The 18,905-nt window shown below is 43.4% G+C and overlaps 1 protein-coding gene across 7 annotated transcripts in view; it reads left to right on the forward strand.

The window, feature by feature from the left end:
* The first annotated feature begins 9,496 nt into the window (after positions 1–9,496).
* MCPH1 (microcephalin 1) overlaps positions 9,497–18,905 on the forward strand; it is a 240,070-nt gene continuing 230,661 nt past the window's right edge. For 6 of the 7 annotated variants that reach the window (XR_009493066.1, NM_001103315.2, XM_059882159.1 and 3 more), the window contains 3 exon segments: positions 9,497–9,556; positions 10,529–10,620; positions 14,490–14,608. Coding sequence is in view for 5 of the 7 variants with exons in the window: in NM_001103315.2 (NP_001096785.1) it covers positions 9,517–9,556; positions 10,529–10,620; positions 14,490–14,608 (251 nt within the window). In the remaining 2 variants the exon portion in view is untranslated. 7 annotated transcript variants of the gene reach the window in all.

Here is an 18,905-nt window from a genome sequence, read left to right on the forward strand (position 1 = left end):
ACTGCAGCACTCCAGGCTTCCCTGACCTTCGCCAACTCCTGGAGCTTGGTCAAATTCATGTCCAGAATCAATGATGCCATCCAACTATCTCATCCTCTGTCGTCCCCTTCTACTCCTGCCTTCAATCTTTCCCAGCATAAGAGTCTTTTCCAATGAGTCATTTCTTCACAACAGGTGGCCGAAGTACTGGAGTTTCAGCTTCAGCATCACTCCTTCCAATAAATATTCAGGACTGATTTCCTTTAGGATTGACTGGTTTGGTCTCCATGCAGTCCAAGGGACTCTCCAGAGTCTTCACCAACACCACAGTTCAAAAGCATCAATTCTTTGGTGCTCAACTTTATATTTCAACTCTCACATCCATATATGACTACTGGAAAAACCATAGCTTTGACTAGACAAACTTTTGCTGGCAAAGTAATGTCTCTGCTTTTTAACATGCTGTCTAGGTTTGTCACAGCTTTTCTTCCAAGGAACAAGCATCTTTTAGATTCATGGTTGCAGTGACCATCTGCAGTGATCTTGGAGCCCCCCAAAATAAAGTCTGTCACTGTTTCCACTGTTTCCCCATCTATTTCCCATGAAGTGATGGGACAGGATGCCATGATCTTGGTCTTTTGAATGTTGAGTTTTAAGCCAACTCTTTCACTCTTCTCTTTCACTTTCATCAAGAGGCTCTTTAGTTCTTTGCTTTGTGCCATAAGGGTGTTGTCATCTGCATATCTATGCTTATTCATATTTCTCCTGAATATCTTGATTCCAGCTTGAGCTTCATACAGGCCAGCATTTCTTGTGATGTACTCTGCATATAAGTTAAATAAGCAGGGTGACAATATACAGCCTTGATGTACTCCTTTCCTGATTCGGAGCCAGTCTGTTGTTCCATGTCCAGTTCTAACTGTTGCTTCCTGACCTGCATATAGGTTTCTCAAGAGGCAGGTCAGGTGGTCTGGTATTCCCATCTCTTTCAGAATTTTCCACAGTTTATTGTGATCCACACAGTCAAAGGCTTTGGCATAATCAATAAAGCAGAAGTAGATGTTTTTCTGGAACTCTCCTGCTTTTTCGATGATCCAACAGATGTTGGCAATTTGATCTCTGCCTTTTCTAAATCCAGCTTGAACATCTGGATGTTCATGGCTCACATAGCCTAACTTGGAGAATTTTGAGCATTACTTTGCTAGCATGTGAGATGAGTGCAATTGTGGGGTAATTTGAGCATTCTTTGGCATTGCCTTTCTTTGGGGTTGGAATGAAAACTGAGCTTTTCCAGTCCTGTGGCCACTGCTCAGTTTTCTAAATTTGCTGGCATATTGAGTGCAGCATTTTTATAGCATCATGTCTTAGGATTTGAAATAGCTCAACTGGAATTCCATCACCTCCACTAGGTTTGTTCATAGTGATGCTTCCTAAGGCCCGCTTGACTTCACATTCCAGGATGTCTGGCTCTAGGTGAGTGATCACACCATCGTGCTTATCTGGGTCATGAAGATCTTTTCTTTTAATAGTTCTTCTGTGAATCAGTTATATATATATATAGTGTGTGTGTGTGTGTGAATCAGTTATATATATTTAGTGTGTATGTGAATCAGTTATGTATATATATAGTGTGTGTATGAATCAGTTATATATATATATATATATATATATATATAGTGTGTGTGTGTGTGTGTGTGTGAATCAGGTATATATATAATGTGTGTGTGTGTATGAATCAGGTATATATAGTGTGTGTGTGTGTGTGAATTAGATATATATATAGTGTGTGTGTGTGTATCAGGTATATATATATAGTGTGTATGTGTGTGAATCAGTTATATATATATATATATATAGTGTGTGTGTGTGTGAATCAGGTATATATATAGTGTGTGTGTGTGTGTATGAATCATATATATATATAGTGTGTGTGTTTGTGTGTGTGTGTGAATCATATATATATATAGTGTGTGTGTGTTTGTGTGTGTGTGAATCATATATATATATATAGTGTGTGTGTGTGTGTGTGTGTGTGTGTGAATCAGGTATATATATATATAGTGTGTGTGTGTGTGTATGAATCATATATATATATAGTGTGTGTGTTTGTGTGTGTGTGTGAATCATATATATATATATATAGTGTGTGTGTGTGTGTGTGAATCAGTTATAAATATAGTGTGTGTGTGTGTGTGTGAATCAGTTATATATATAGTGTGTGTGTGTGTGTGTGAATCGGGTATATATATATATAGTGTGTATGTGTGTGTGTGAATCAGGTATATATAGTGTGTGTGTGTGTGTGTGTGTGTGTGTGTGTGAATCAGGTATATATAGTGTGTGTGTGTGTGTGTGTGAATCAGTTATATATATAGTGTGTGTGTGTGTGTGAATCGGGTATATATATATAGTGTGTGTGTGTGTATGTGTGAATCAGGTATATATAGTGTGTGTGTGTGTGTGTGTGTGTGTGTGAATCAGGTATATATATATATAGTGTGTGTGTGTGTGTGTGTGAATCAGGTATATATATAGTGTGTGTGTGTGTGTGTGAATCAGGTATATAGTGTGTGTGTGTGTGTGTGTGTGTGTGTGAATCAGGTATATATATAGTGTGTGTGTGTGTGTGTGTGTGTGTGTGAATCAGGTATATATATAGTGTGTGTGTGTGTGTGTGTGAATCAGGTATATATATAGTGTGTGTGTGTGTGGGTGTGTGTGTATCAGGCATATATATATATAACTGATTCACTTTGCAGGATACCTGAAACTAACAGACACAACATTGTGAGTCAATTATACTCCAGAAAAGAAGAAAACATCTAGCTATCCTGGGACACCAGCTTTGCGGAAGCCCCAAGTCTCTTGGAGTGACTGAGTGGGAAGGAGATGCAGACGAAGCCCCAGGGCTTCAACCAGCATAGTTCAGACACCTGGAGGAGCCTGGAGAGGGTTCTAGGGAGCCCAAGCCCCGCTGCCTGTCCCCTGAGTGTGAGTGCACTGGGAGTGCAAGTGAGGAGCAGTCAGCTCACACACGGCCAGACAGTCCTGTGGTCTGAAGTCATAGAGGTCAGGGGTGCTCTGTTACCAGCAATGGAGGACAGGAGCTGGGGGCAAGGGAGCAGGGTCCGCAGAGGAGCTGAGCAGGGTGAGCAGGTGACCTTCAGCTTCAGCCTGACTCCACAGGGGGCTGTGGGGTGAAAAATCATCCAGTGATTCTGTGTTCTGCTCGGAAAGAGGGAGCAGGGCTTTTGAACTCAGCCTCCCTGACTCAAGGGACAGTCATTGGCGGGTGTGGGAGGGGGTGCACCGCCCAGCCAGGGCTCCAGTGGAGTGAGGGCACTCGGGGATTCGGGAGGGGGCGTGATCGGGTCACACCAGCAGCATCTCCGTGGCCCCTCCGATGGCAGCCCCTTCCCAAACACCAGCAACTCCTGCATGGTCCTGGAAGCAGCATCTAACGTGTCTTCCCAGTTCTACCCTTGTCTTCTGCCGTCTGCATCCAGAACCATCTCTTCCTTAGGCTAACCTGGACTTTGGGATAGAAGCCTTCCACTGTTCTCCCCGTTGGCCTGCCTGGGGATCTGACTGCCCAGGCTCTGTGTTGGCACGCTCCTGCCTCTTCCTGGAGAACTTGGTCTCCAGCTGTTGTTGCACAAGGAAGCAGGGAGTGAGACTGGGAGTCACTTGAGAAAGGGAGAAAGAGAGAGAGAGGAGGAGGGAATGAAGGGGAGGAGCGACAGAGGGAAGGAGAAAGGAAGGGAATCTCAAGGAAGTGAGAAGGAGGGAAGAGTGAGTGAGGGAACAAAGGCGTCTTTATTCTAGAGAGAAATGAAAGTCTGTCTTAGGAGGCAAGAGTAATTGATGGTAGGTTGAGTGCTGGGGGTTAAAAAAACCAATTACTTCTGTGTATAAACAGTCATAATATATAAAAAGTATTTAGCAGCCAGTATGGCCGATTGCCGGGAGAAATATCAATAACCTCAGATATGCAGATGACACCACCCTTATGGCAGAAAGTGAAGAGGAACTCAAAAGCCTCTTGATGAAAGTGAAAGTGGAGAGTGAAAAAGTTGGCTTAAAGCTCAACATTCAGAAAACGAAGATCATGGCATCCGGTCCCATCACTTCATGGGAAATAGATGGGGAAACAGTGGAAACAGTATCAGACTTTATTTTTCTGGGCTCCAAAATCACTGCAGATGGTGACTGCAGCCATGAAATTAAAAGACGCTTACTCCTTGGAAGTTATGACCAACCCAGATAGCATATTCAAAAGCAGAGACATTACTTTGCCAACAAAGGTTCGTCTAGTCAAGGCTATGGTTTTTCCTGTGGTCATGTATGGATGTGAGAGTTGGACTGTGAAGAAGGCTGAGCGCCCAAGAATTGATGCTGTTGAACTGTGGTGTTGGAGAAGACTCTTGAGGGTCCCTTGGACTGCAAGGAGATCCAACCAGTCCATTCTGAAGGAGATCAGCCCTGGCATTTCTTTGGAAGGAATGATGCTAAAGCTGAAACTCCGGTACGTTGGCCACCTCTGCGAAGAGTTGACTCATTGGAAAAGACTCTGATGCTGGGAGGGATTGGGGGCAGGAGGAGAAGGGAACGACAGAGGATGAGATGGCTGGATGGCATCACTGACTCGATGGACGTGAGTCTGGGTGAACTCCCGGAGTTGGTGATGGACAGGGAGGCCTGGCGTGCTGCGATTCATGGGGTTGCAAAGAGTCGGACTCGACCGAGCAACTGATCTGATCTGATCTGATGGCCGGTGGTCACCCACTCCAGGATTCTTGCCTGGAAAATTCCAAGGACAGAGGAGCCTGGCGGGCTACAGTCCACGGGGTCGCCAAGAGTTGGACATGACTGAGCGACTGTCACGTTCACATACTGGAGGGTTCTTTAAAAAAGAAATGGCCAAGGCAGCTACCAGTGATAAGGGACACCAGGAGGTTTGGAGGGATCCCAAGGCCCCCTGACTGGGCCTAGTGTTAACCCTCTAGCTGCTGGATCAGGGCAAGCCAGATGGAAAGGGGGAGAGATACTGTTGGGAGGGAGCAGGCAGAAAGCCTAAGGTGGTTCAAGAGCCCAGCTGGCTTCCAAATGGTGCTGAATATCCAGTATTTCAGGAACTCATGTCGCTGTACTGATGCATCTTGGCTTGAATAGAGCCCCTGAATAGAGACCTTTTTTTTCTTTAAACAAATTTGAGGTCATACCATATATATTCTGGTGCCCTACTTTTTTCAATTTAACAATATATTGTAAGCATTTTCCTGTGGGGCTCACTTTTTGGGTTTTGCTTTTGAAAAGGATTTCAGACAATTTAGTTTTGAGTCAGAATCAGGGTGTTGAGGGGCAAATGCTCCAGGCCACAGAAAATTCTTTGAAACAACCTGCTTGCTGATGGTGTGTCTACCCCCTTTCCTAAGTCTGTGGTCACTGGATATGCTATAGGTGTGTTAAGTCGCTTCAGTCATGTCCAACTCTTTGCCACCCTATGGACTGTAGCCCACCAGGCTCATCTGGCCATTGGATCCTCCAGGCAAGAACACTGGCATGGCAAACATCTGTGAATAAATGAAGGAAGAGGTCGATACTAAGTGCGGTTAAAACAACAAGCGATGGGGAGAGATGCTGACGTACATTTTAAAATTTCAACTACGGGGGACTTCCCTGGGGGTCAGGGGTTAAGACTACTTCCAGTGTGGGGGCCACAGGTTTGATCCCTGGTCAGTGAACTAAGATCCCGCGTGCCACTAGGAATGCCCGCCCCCACCAAAATTACAATTACTAAGGTAACTGAAAATAACTACTTAGAAAAATTCAGCACTAGCAAAGAAGCATTTCCCTAGAGATGTGTCTTGCTACATTTCATCTACTCACAGAAGGGCAGTATTGTGTGGGTTTTCTGATTTAATTTTACAGAGATCCTAGGAGAAATAAAGATAATGGGCCATGTATTTCTTGGAACTTAAGCAAAGTGGCTGGCCTAGGTAAAAACTCTTGTAAAGAATCCTTATCTTATTTGAACTCATATTTGAGTTAATTAGGATAAGAACATTACTTCTTCAGTCAACTATAAAGTTCCATTTTTATTGCTGTAAAACATGACAAAGATAGAAAGCTAAAATAATCCATTATTGTTCTTGCAAATCATTTTGGCTTTCATGGCCTTTACCAGTGCTTTTCTTCCCTTTTCATTTATTCATTTTTCTCAATTCATGTGCACATGGTTTTTGCAATTTTTTCAATGTTTTTGAGGACAAGCATGTTAGTTACTCTGTATCATCAAATAATATTCTCATTTGAAAACACATGAAACCTTTATTTTAAAAGTGTAAGTTTGAGAAAAGCATAATTTGCCATTATTAGTGAAAAAAAGCTGAATTTCCTTCTGCTGCTGCTGCTGCTGCTCTGTGCGACCCCATAGATGGCAGCCCACCAGGCTCCCCCGTCCCTAATAATTAAGAGATTTGTATTTTCACTAAGAAATTACAAAGTTTTAAAGTTTTCTATCAGACAGTGTGTGCTAGTCAAATCTCTCTCCACTGCTTTTTCTTTTTTTTTTTTTTAGGTTTTGTAGAAACATCTTAAAGAAAAATGTAACTCCGTGATCTATGCCTCACCTTTGAAATTCATGCATTTCTAGGAAACCAGACCCACTTCTGCCCTAAATGTTGATGCAGTACTGTTGAGAATGGAAGAGTCTAGAGGGAACTTCAGACTCCGGGCACCCGCGTTTCCTTCTGAAGCCCTGAGCCTTTTATCTGACTGGTCTGCCAGGCCTTCTCAGCGGCGCGCTCATCCTGATGGTAGGAAGGTTGTCAGGGAAGAACCTCTGAAAACTCACCTCCTGCTGAGCTGAAGTGCACGGCTCAGAAAGTCAATATTTTCAGTCTGCCTTTGTCCTCAGTGCATATAAAAGGGCTTTGAGTGTTTATTCCTTTTATTACGGGTGAGCACTAGCAGAGGAAAGAAACTGGCTTTCATTTTTTATACTTTTGCAGAGAGCAAAAATGAAGCGCAGGTAACTTATTTCAGACTTTACTAGATCCTTTCTCTAGGTTGTTTTACTAGAAACTCTAAATAGACAGGCAACCACGAAAAATTAAACTAGAGAGTATCAGTGTCAAGGCCATGTTTCTTTGAACCCAGTAGTTTAACTCTGTTCTTAAGGATGAGACGTCTGTAGTTTAGATGATAGAGTCTCCTTCTGGTGTGAAGAGGTGGTCAACCAAGTGAGAAGAAGGTAAATGAAACTTTGGATAGCGGCAGGGGGTGGGGGGGCTTCCGTACATTGTATTTAAACCTCAGATGACTGTTATTTTTGTTTTAAACAATCCATTTTATGTTATTTTTATTTGTGTGATCAATATGCATTTAGATTTCACCATAGTTTAACATTTTTTGTTATCTGTTATTCCTTCTTGAGCTGAGTTCACACTCCCAGGTAGACTGTGTCCCCATTTCCTCAGGGTAGAATTTATTAGGTGTGATAATGATACAAGTATTGATCAAAGATTTGAGTCCAGGAAGTGGGATTTGGTAGATGCACATACTCAACATAATTCTTCGGAATCACAGTGAGCTCACTGGGCCCTATTAATGGCTGATTTAACAATTAGGGTTGAATGAATGACTGAATGAAAGGAGAGCAGTCCATATTCTTGTACACATACCCTTCTGCTGGCTATAGTCAAAAGAACTAAAGGTATTGTTTTCGGTTTCAACAAGTTTTAACTGTTAGCAGTTGTTTGTTACTTTGCACTAGTCAGGTAAACTCTCTTGAACCTGATTACTTATTGTATAAATTGTATAATATTGCTTAACAGAAACTGTTGTAAAGCATGAAGTGATACAAAGTATAAAAGAGAAAGCAATTTTAATTGTAAAGGAGTTGGGGAGGGTGCAAAGGAGGCTTCAGTGGTTAGTCTCCAGGATACAATAATAAATACCTATAAAATAATAGAATTTTAGTGAGAATCCAGGAGGAAAATACACGTAAGTGCTATATAATAACACTCACCTCATGAGTAGGATTAACTTTGACAACACATCTAAACTTTGATAATACACCACTTACATGATAAGTGTTCATTGTGCTGTGTGCTGTGCTCAGCCATGTCCAACTCTCTGGGACCCTATGAATTGTAGCCCGCCAGTCTCCTCTGTCCACGGGATTTTCCAGGCAAGAACACTGGAGTAGGTTGCCATTTCCTCCTCCAGGGGATCTTCCTGACCCAGAGCTCCATCCCTGGGTTTCCTGCATTTGCAGGATTCTTCACCCATTCCTGAGACACGTAGGAAACCCAAGTGTTCATTAAATGTTAGCTATTATCTCTACTCGGAGAAGGCAACGGCACCCCACTCCAGTACTCTTGCTTGGAAAATCCCGTGGACGGAGGAGCCTGTTAGGCTGCAATCCATGGGGTCGCGAAGAGTCGGACACGACTGAGCGACTTTACTTTGACTTTTCACTTTCATGCATTGGAGAAGGAAATGGCAATCCACTCCAGTGTTCTTGCCTGGAGAATCCCAGGGACGGGGGAGCCTGGTGGGCTGCCGTCTATGGGGTCGCACAGAGTCGGACACAATTGAAGTGACTTAGCATAGCATTATCTCTACTATTATTAATGCTTTTCTACAAGAAAATGAAACTTGGAGAGTGTTAGTAACTCATTAACATCTCATAGCTAGTTAGTGGCTGATTGGTGGTGGTGTTCAATTGCTCAGTCCTGTCCGATTCTTTGGCCCCCATGGACTGCAGGCCTCCCTGCCCTGTAGTGGCTGATATCAGCCCCCAAACTCCAAGTCCAGTCTGATTTCCATCTGATTATAAGGGAACTCCCCTAAGATTATTTTTCTTTAAGCCTGGTAATTGACTATATTCTACATGATAGAACACAAAAATGGTATTGAAACCATAAAAATGAAACTCCTCACACGTTTGGTGGTTCCTTCTTTAATACAGACAACACGGTCCTTTAACTTAGTGTTTCGAGTAGATTAAACAGAGAACGCTTATCAACTCGGGGGGTGGGGAACAGTCGCCCCTTACTACAGGTCACTGCAGGGAAGCTGGGGGTTGGGCCAAGCTCCCGCAGGACGCAGGCGCGCAGCCCTCGGGGCGGGGCCTGCGCGGCGGGGGCGGGACTCCGGGCTGGCGGGAAGTTTGACACTCAGAAGATAAGGAGCCAGGCGGCCAGGCTATTCCTGAGGGCAGGCTCCCCCACTCCCTCTGAGACTCATCCGCTCTGGGGTTTGCGGACTGTAGGGCTCGAGGGAGACAGCCCGGCTAGGGGGACCTCCCGCGGGAACCGGAGACCCCGGGTCTCCATGCAGGAGCTGACGCGCCGTGTAGGTACGCCCGGAGAGAACCTGCCTCCGTTGCCCGCGCGGAGGGGTCTTGGTCCCGCCCCCAGCCCCCTATTGGTTGCTCAGAGGACGCGGACAGGCGGATTTCCGCAGAGCCCGCCTTGCGCACGCGCGCTGCTGTCACTGCGTCACGCTTGCGCGTCACCGCCGTCCGTGATGGCGGCCCCCGGGAGCCTTGGGGGCCCGGTCCTGAAAGGTGAGCAGGCGGGTATCGAGCCGGCGCGGCGGCGGCCGGGCCTCAGGACGGGCGCCCGGGTCACGGCAACCCCGGGGTCGCCAGTCCGGCTGCCGGGAGGAGGCGGGGATCTGTCCTCGAACCCAGAACCGGGACCGCCCGTGACGGTTGGGGGTCCGTCTCGGAGCCCAGGGACCGCGCCGCCCGACCTGGGCCGGGTCAGGCGGGCGGCGCAGACACGCGAAGGGCTGGGAGCCCGAGGGGGGGGGGGGGATGGTTTTCAGCTTTTTCTGGGTTCTGGCGTCTTTGTATGGCCGGGTGGATTTGCGGGGAGGGGGCTCTAGTGAAATTAGAAAAAGAACCAGTAACTCCTCTCCCTGTTCTCTGTCAACGTGACCAGAACCTCTCGGTGAGGAATGATTCCCTCCAGGCACGCCTGAAAGGCACCAGGCTTTGAGCAGGGAGGGTTTCGTAAACTGTTTCCTGCCCCGCGAAGGCTGCCTGTTGGCCGTGTTTTTTGTAGGACCTGCAAACTAAAAGTGCCCTTTACTTTTTTAAATGGTTGAGAGGAACCGAAGGAGGAGGACAAATGAAATCTATATCAAATTCAGGCTTCATTTTCCATAAAGTTTTGTTGGAATGCAGTTATGCTTTTGTCTTTGACTGCTTTTGTGCTGCAGCCTTCTAACGGAGTGGTGGTTTGGCCCTCAAAGCCTAAGATAATTGCTTTCTGGTCCTTTACAGAAAACAGACTCTGGCTCTAGAAAGTTAGGCTTGGTTTGAGAATTTGGGAAGAGTTGAGAATGTAAACTGTGACATATGTATGAGTAAAGTTGTTTTTCCCTTGAAATTTTAAAGAATCTAATGGCAATTTTAACAGAAGAAATCTTAAATTTACTTTTTAATGTGAATAGAACAGGAGAAAAATATGTTGAAATCTTTGGGTGAGGGTATATCAGATATATTCTATGCTAGCATCTTGTTTGTTTTCAGATGTTGTGGCCTATGTTGAAGTGTGGTCAGCCAATGGGACAGAAAATTACTCAAAGACTTTTAGGAATCAACTTGTGGATATGGGGGCGAAGGTAAGAAATTCATTTTACCATTGCTACACCTGACAGTCATCTGAAACATAAGGAGATCTATTTGCATTTTCTTATTTTGGGATTTTTTACTTAAAGCACGATGGACAAAGAGGACAGTGGGTAAGTGGCAGAAGAAAAAAGGAGAGAACCATGGTACGAGAAATTGAGAACAGCTGGGCTAGGGAGAGCTCCAGGATGGAAATACAGGTACTGCCACTGGCTATTCGGATGCCTGATATTCTTCATCAAAGTGTGGAATACAGGAAAAGGAATAGTTTTTTTTAAAGGGAAAAGTTGTGAATCTGGGGATATTGGAAGTAACCTGATAGACATTTGGATGTACAAATCTGGAACTTGAGATTGTCAGGGCTAGAGATACTGTTTTAGGCATCAAGAACATAAGAGTCAGGTGTGGTGATTACCCAGGTGGTTAGAATGAAAAGTGCTGAAGGTGGAGCCTGTTTAGTATTTCCAGGGCTGGTATGGGAGTTATGGACCCTGGGACCGAGACTGGGAAGGATACCAGGAGAATCCAGAAAACACGCCTGAAAGTGGGAGGAGGAACATACTTCAAAGATGGAAATTCTAAAACGCTGCCTAAGCTTAAGAAAAGTTAGGATTGGGAAATATATTCTTTGAGCTTGAAAGCTGTAAGGTCATTGTTGAGTGCCACCATGTTCAGTGAGCTGGGTTAAGGGAATCATGGAGATCTGAGGAATGGGGTGGTGAAGGCAGCAGCTCGAAGCAGGGTTCAGATGTGAGCTGACTTCGTGGCTGGGGGGACTTGGGGGAGGGGGGCTGGTCGGCTGGTTAAAGGAGAGATTAACACAGTAAGCTACCACTGAAGCCAGGGCAAGGATTAGGGACGGTCAGGGCATAACATAAACTGAAGGGCAATGTTCTCCCTTACTCAGGCAGAGTGTCTGCTCCTGAGTTTCCTTTGACTCACCGTGTTCCTTGACCTAGTGAGCAGGGGCAAGATCCAAGAGCAGGCTAGGGTGACAGTCAGAAGGCAGGGCCCGGGGTTTGCTTTTGAACCTGAGAAGACACCTTTTTTCCTGCTAAATCAGAAGGTATATCCATTAGGATTTTGGGAGGGTTTCCACTTGATGATACCAGCTACATACTTGTGCTCCACGTGTTATTGTGACAGGAGAAAGCTGTGGAACATAGGAGTTGGCAGAATGGCTTTTGAGAGTAGTATTACGGTCTTGGATCTCTTGAATTCCTCCCCCCACCCCCGCCCCCGCCCACCACCTTTTATTTAGCAGTTTTTCAAATAGAAAAGTTGAAAGAATAGTATGGTGAATATAGACCCAACAATTAACATACTTGCTTGGACTCCATCTCTCTAAACAGTATATGTATTTTTTTCCTGAACTATTCAAAAGTAAGTTGCAGATACCATAATTTGTCCCTAAATATATTTAGCCTGTATCTTTTAGAACAAAGATGCCTTCTGTGTGACAGAGACCGTTTCACATCTGAGAAAGCTGTCGGTAATTTCCTAGCAGCTTTCTGCGGTGTTTGAATAAGTTTATAATTCTGTCAGCATATAAAAGCCCCACTGCTGTGTATCCTTGGTCTTGTCTGTCTTTACCTTCAGCCATCACAGTGTGTTTCTGGTGGTGTATCAGCCTGGTGTGCATTTCCATTTTCCTGTACTTCTTCCCATACTTATTTTGAAGACCTGTTCAGGTCTCCACCTCATGTTTGCATTGGGTTTTTTTTTTCTTCTTGATTTGTAAGCATTCTTTATACTCTTCAGTTGACCCCTTTGTCAGCCAAGTGAATTGCAATATTTTCTGCCTGTGGCTTGCTTTTTCACCTTAATGGCATCTTTTGCGGAGAAGGCAGTGGCACCCCACTCCAGTACTGTTGCCTGGAAAACCCCGTGGACTGGAGCCTGGTAGGCTGCAGTCCATGGGGTCACGAAGAGTCGGACACAACTGAGCAACTTCACTTTGACTTTTCACTTTCATGCATTGGAGAAGGAAATGGCAACCCACTCCAGTGTTCTTGCCTGGAGAATCCCAGGGACGAGGGAGCCTGGTGGGCTGCCGTCTATGGGGTCGCACAGAGTCGGACACGACTGAAGTGATTTAGCAGCAGCAGCATCTTTTGATGATAATGGTAGTTTATTCCTTATGGTAAGCTTCTGTGTGTGTATCTTGTTTTAAAAAATCTATTTCTACATGGCGGTTGCGGGAATTTTTCTCTTATTTTCCGGAAGCTTTATCATTTTGCCTTTCACATTTAGATTTATAATACATTTGAAATTAGTTTTTGTATGTGGTATGAAATCAGTTCAGTTCAGTTCAGTCACTCAGTCATGTCTGACTCTTTGCAACCCCATGAACTGCAGCATGCCAGGCCTCCCTTCATCACCAACTCCCGGAGTTCACTCAAACTCATGTCCATAGAGTCAGTGATGCCATCCAGCCATCTCATCCTCTGATGTTCCCTTCTCTTGCCCCCAATCCCTCCCAGCATCAGAGTCTTTTCTAATGAGTCAACTCTTCGCATGAGGTGGCCAGAGTATTGGCGTTTCAGCTTTAGCATCAGTCCTTCCAATGAACACCCAGGACTGATGTCCTTCAGAATGGACTGATTGGATCTCCTTGCAGTCCAAGGGACTCTCAAGAGTCTTCTCCAACACCACAGTTCAGAAACATCAATTCTTCGGCACTCAGCTTTCTTCACAGTCCAACTCTCACATCCATACGTGACCACTGGAAAAACCATAGCCTTGATTTTTTTCCCAGTGGATGATCATTTGTCTCAACACCGTTTATTGAAAAGACTGTCCTTTAGCACAGTGACACCTTTGTCATTAGGTAACCATGTTTCAGTACCCATACAGTCTGTTCTCATGACAACTCCGCTTGTCTTAATTACTCTTTATAATAAGTCTCACCCTTTGTTCTTCAAGCACGGAGTTCTGGCTTTTTGCTTTCCCAGATACAAGGAGTTCTGGCCTTTTGCTTTCCCAGATACATAATTGGAACTGGTTTGTCAGTTTGTAGCCTGAAGCTTTTTTTGGAATCTTGATTGGTATTGAATAGAGAACAGCAGATCAGTATGGAGAGAACTGACATGTTTATACACGGGAATCTTCTAAAGCATCAACATGATGTATGCCTTTGCTGATATGGGTGTCTTTAATTTTCTCAGTGATGTTTTATGATTTTTCTCTGGTTATTTTGTTGCTGTTATGAATGATATCTTTTGAATTCTTTTTCCTATTGCTGTTATATAGGACTAGTTATTTTTGCATATCCACATTGTGTCCAGAAAACTTATCAAACTCTTCTGAGTTCTGTGGCATTTTGGGGATTTTTTAACAATGTGCACAATTGACTCTTACCTGTACAGGGTCGTTTTATTTTTCTCTAATCCTAACACTTTTTCTTTTCTTGACATACGGTGCTGGCTCGGGCCAGTTGGATAGAATGGAGATACTCCTCAACAGAAAGGTTTTAGCATTTCCCATCATGCAGTCTTATACCAGCTTTCAGATCCTAATTTACTGTGAATTTTCCTCATTAATAAACTTTTTAAGTTTATCGAACGCATTTTTGGCATGTAATTGAGGTGGCTATGATTTTTCTCTTCTACTTTGTTAATGAAGTGAATAATGATTGACTTTTTGTTCTAAACCAGCCTTGCAGTCCTGGAATAAACAGGGGTGGGAATGTATTGTATATATTGGTTGATACTATTTGTATATATTATTGTATATATTGGTTGATACTATTTGCTAATTATTTTGTTGCTTTTTTGGCAAGTGTCTACAAGAGTGACACTGGCTTGTACTTAAGAAACTTATGCAGGTAGTAATAAATTTGTTTTCTGCCTTTTGTCTGCAGGTTTCAAAAACTTTTAACAAACAAGTAACTCATGTCGTGTTCAAAGACGGGTACCAGAGCACCTGGGAAAAAGCACAGAAGAGAGGCGTGAAGCTCGTCTCAGTGCTCTGGGTTGACAAGTGAGTCCTTTCTCCTGTTTTTTTTTTTTTCCCCCCCTTAAGTTATCTAGTATTGGTAGAGTGTGGAGATATTTTGCATGAATCACAGAACTAGATAAAGTTCTGTTTCCATCTTTTCTCTGCCTCTTACTGGGAGCATTTGACATCCTCAGTTTCCTAGGACGAAAGACGGGTCCTGCCCAGAGACCCTGAGACGGAGTCTGTGTGGTATGTTGAGGGAACAGAGAAGCAGATTGTTAGTCTACTAAGGTGGCCAGTCTCTAACAAAACACCACAGACTGTGGCCTTAAGCAGCAGAAATGTATCTCTCAGACTTCTGGAGGCTAGAAGTCCACTATGAAGGTGTCCACAGCGTTGGGTTCTTCTGAGGCCTCTCTCCTTGGCTTGCTGGTGGCCATATTGTTTCTGTCTTCACTTGGTCTGGCTGTTTCTGTGTCCTCATCTCTTTTATAAGGACCCTAGTCTTACTGGATTACCCACCCTCAGGGACCTCATTCAACCTTCACTATCTCCTTCAAGGCCCCATTTCCAACTGTAGTCATGTCATTTGGTCCTGGGTGTTAGAACTTCATGTGAATTTAGAGGACACAATTCAGCCCATGCAAGAATGCAGGAATAGTCAAGGGGAGGCTTTAGGAGGAGGTTGAGGTCAGAGGGAGTGGGGTATCAATGATATAAATCAAGTTTCCTGAAATCCAGATGTAAACGAGTCATACTGCTGATTTTCTAGAAAACTAGAGTAAATTTATATGAAAACAGTAAGGCAAAATATAAGGCATAGACTTTGGCTGTTGATGTGTGAAGCTGCTCTAAAAGAATTAAGCCTGTTAGTTAAAAAAAAAAACTTTAACAGTGAGGCATGACGATTGATTCCATTTCTTTGTCTTCCATTGTCTGGGCAGGTTTTAAGATTCCAGCCTCACTCTCCCCTCTTGTTTAAAACAAGGTGTTCTTCATTTCGGATGTGTCCTGTTTCCCCGTGATTAGGCTCAGGTTATGGTTTCCCACTCAAGAGGCTCCATGAGTGAGGTGTGCCTACCTGGAAACCTGCCGTTTCCGTCTGCCTCCTAATGGGATGCGAGTTTCGGTCACCTGGCAAGGCGTTGCTGGTTTTTTTTTCCACTGTGTGATGACTGTTGTTTCCTTTGAGGCTAATAAGCTGCCTGTGGGGAGGCAGATTCAGATCATGTAGACCTTTTGCTCCCTTGGCCCCAGGTATATCGTTCATGATGGTTCTTGCCTGAACCAACCTTAACCCTGAGTCTTATAGGATGACTATTTTCCAAGTCCACCGCTTCGGGCTGTGCCCAGCTGTGTGCTGTGAGAAAGAGCCTTCTTTTCTCCCACACTGATTGATTAGTGTCAGCTCCTGGGTTCCTGTATTTTTCAACGGCTTATAGTTCACACTGTCTGTCTGGTGCTTAGATCATTCAGATTTGGCTACTGGGAGTCCCTTCAGCCAGTTCCTGTGTCTCTGTGACCTCGTGCCTACTCTCCCCCAGCCCTGGCGTCAGCCCTTTGACTGGGACAGCATCCTGGACTGAGATGTGGGGCTGGTGGGCTCCCGGCCATGGCCCATCACCCCTTATTGGCCTTCCAGGCAGAGGCAGGAGACACATTTGCTCCTTTCTTCCCTTTTCCGTCCCTATTTGGGATTATTTGATGTGTTAGTTTTTAGACTAAAATTCTCTCCATTCTTTTTATTTATTTTTAGTGATTGCTTTAGGGGTTACAAAATAGATCCTTAACTTCTGAGTCTGCTTAGACTTAGTATTGTACCATGCCACATAAAATACAGGTAGAGACCTGGTAACTGTGTGTCTGTAGTTTCTGCCCCCTCCCCTGTGTTAGGGTGGTCGTATGGATTTCAACCATATGCAGTAGAGGCCTGCAAGACAGTGTTGTCACTGTGCTCTAAACACTTGTCTGTGTTTTAAATAAATTAAGAGGAAAAAATAGTGTCATGTTTATCTGTATATTCTTTCTCTTACTCTTCATTTCTGAGGATCTGAATTTCTTCTGTTATTTCCTTTCAGTGTGAATAGTTATGTTTGGTGTTTCTTTCCTTCTTTCTTTTTTTTTTTAATTAAGAAAATCCACATACTATAAACTCGCCCTGTTAGTGTACATTTTAGTAATTTTTAATGTATTCTATTCAGATGTTTGTGGCAGTTATCACTACCTAATCCAGGACCATTTTATCCCCTCAGAATAAGGTCCATAACCATTGGCAGTCATTCTCCTTGGGCTCCTTACTTCCAGCCCCTGGCAGCCATCAATCTACTTTTTGTCTTTGGAATTACCTAGTCTGGACATTCCTTGTAAATGGAACCCGACATTATGCAGCTTCTTGTGTTGGATTTCTTTGCCTTGGCATCATGTTTTGGAGTTTCTTTCATGTTGTAGCCTGTGTCAGTTTTTTATTCCTTAGAGTTACTGAATAATATCATGTTTTGTTCATCTTCATCAGTTGGTAGACAGACATTTGGTTTATTTGCACTTTGGCCATTGAGTAATGCTGCTATGAACATTTATGTGCAAGTTTTCATGTGAATATATATATTTTTGATCCTCTTGGGTATATATGCACCTAGGAATGAAATTTCTGAGTTACATGGAAACCATTTGTTTAGCATTTTGTGGAAGTGCCAGTTTTTCGGATTGAGTGTACCATTTTACATTCCTACCAGTAATGTTCGAGGCTTGTTATCTCTCTTTATGTTGATAGCCATTGTTGTGGATGTGAAGTGGTATCTCACTGTAGTTTTGACTTGTATTTCCTTAGTGACCAATTATGTTGAAAAGCTTTTCGTGGTTTACTTGGCTATTTTATCTTTGGAGAAATGTCTACTCAAACACTGTCCATTTTTTAAAACTTGAGTTATTTTTCTTGTTTGAGATAGAGTTCTTTATTCTGGGTACATATTATTTGCACACATAATAAGACCCTTATCAGACATATTATTTGCAAACATTTTCTCCCTTTCTGTGGGTTGCCTTTTCACTTTCTCGTTGGTATCCTTTGAAGCACAAGTTAAAAATTTTTAAGCCCAGTGTTTCTATTTTTTCTTTTGTTGTTTCAGTTTTAAATGTCATATTTAAGAAATGATTGCCTGATTGCAGGGCGTGAAAATTTACACCTGTGGTTTCTTCTCAGAGTTTTATAGTTCTGTCTTTAACACTTAGGTCTGTGGTTTACTTGAGTTAGGTTTTTGCCCATGGTGTGAGCTATGGTGTCACCTTCACTTTTACATGTGACTGTCCAGTTGTCCCAGTACCACTTGTTGAATAAACTGTTGTTTCCCCATTAAATTAAATTGATGTCCTTGTTGAAAATTAATTGACCATAGATACATGGATGTATTTCTGGATTCTCAGTTCTGTTTCATTGATCTGTGTGTTTATCTTAATGCCAGCACCACACTGTCTTGATTACTGTTGTTATTGTGGCTGACCCTTTGTAACCCCACGGACTGCAGCATGCCAGGCTTCCGTGTCCTTTACTGTATTCTGGAGTTTGCTCAAACTCATGTCCATTGAGTCAGTGATGTCATCCAGCTGTCTCATCCTCTGTCACCCCCTTCTCCTGGGGCCTTCAGTCTTTCCCAGCATCACGGTCTTTTCCAATGAGTCACATCTTCCCATCAGGTGGCCAAAATATTGTAGCTTCAACATCAGTCTTTTCAATGAATATCCAGGGTTGATTTCCTTTAGGATTAACTGATTTGATTTCCTTGCTATCCAAGGGACTCTCGAGAGTCTTTTTCAACACAGTTAAAAAATACGAGTTCTTCAGTGCTCAACCTTCTTTATGGTCCAACTCTCACATCCCTCCATGGCTACTGGAAAAACCATAGCTTTGACTATATGGACTTTTGTCGGCAAAGTGATGTCTGTGCTTTTTAATACACTGTCTAAGGTTTGTCATATAGCTTTTCTTCCAGAGAGCACGTGCCTTTTAATTTCATGATTACTTAATTACTGTAGCTTTACAGTAAGTTTTCAAGTTGGAAGTGTGTCTTCTCCAATTTTTATTTTCCTCCAGTTCCTTTGCATTTCTGTATGAATTTCAGGATTTGCTTGTCAGTTGCAGGGAGGGAGGGAAGGGAGCAACTGATATTTAATAGAGATTGTGTTAAGTCATTAATTATATAAGTGTTGCTATTTAATCTTGCGATCCATGGCCATGTTTTTATTTTCTTGTCTGTAATTTCTTTCCGTTATGTCTTGTAGTTTTCATTGTGTGAATCTTGCCCCTTCTAGGTTAAATTTATTCCCAATTTATTTTCTTTTTGAT

Source organism: Bos taurus, chromosome 27 (genome assembly GCF_002263795.3).
Source record: "Bos taurus isolate L1 Dominette 01449 registration number 42190680 breed Hereford chromosome 27, ARS-UCD2.0, whole genome shotgun sequence".
Taxonomy (NCBI): Eukaryota; Metazoa; Chordata; class Mammalia; order Artiodactyla; family Bovidae; genus Bos; species Bos taurus.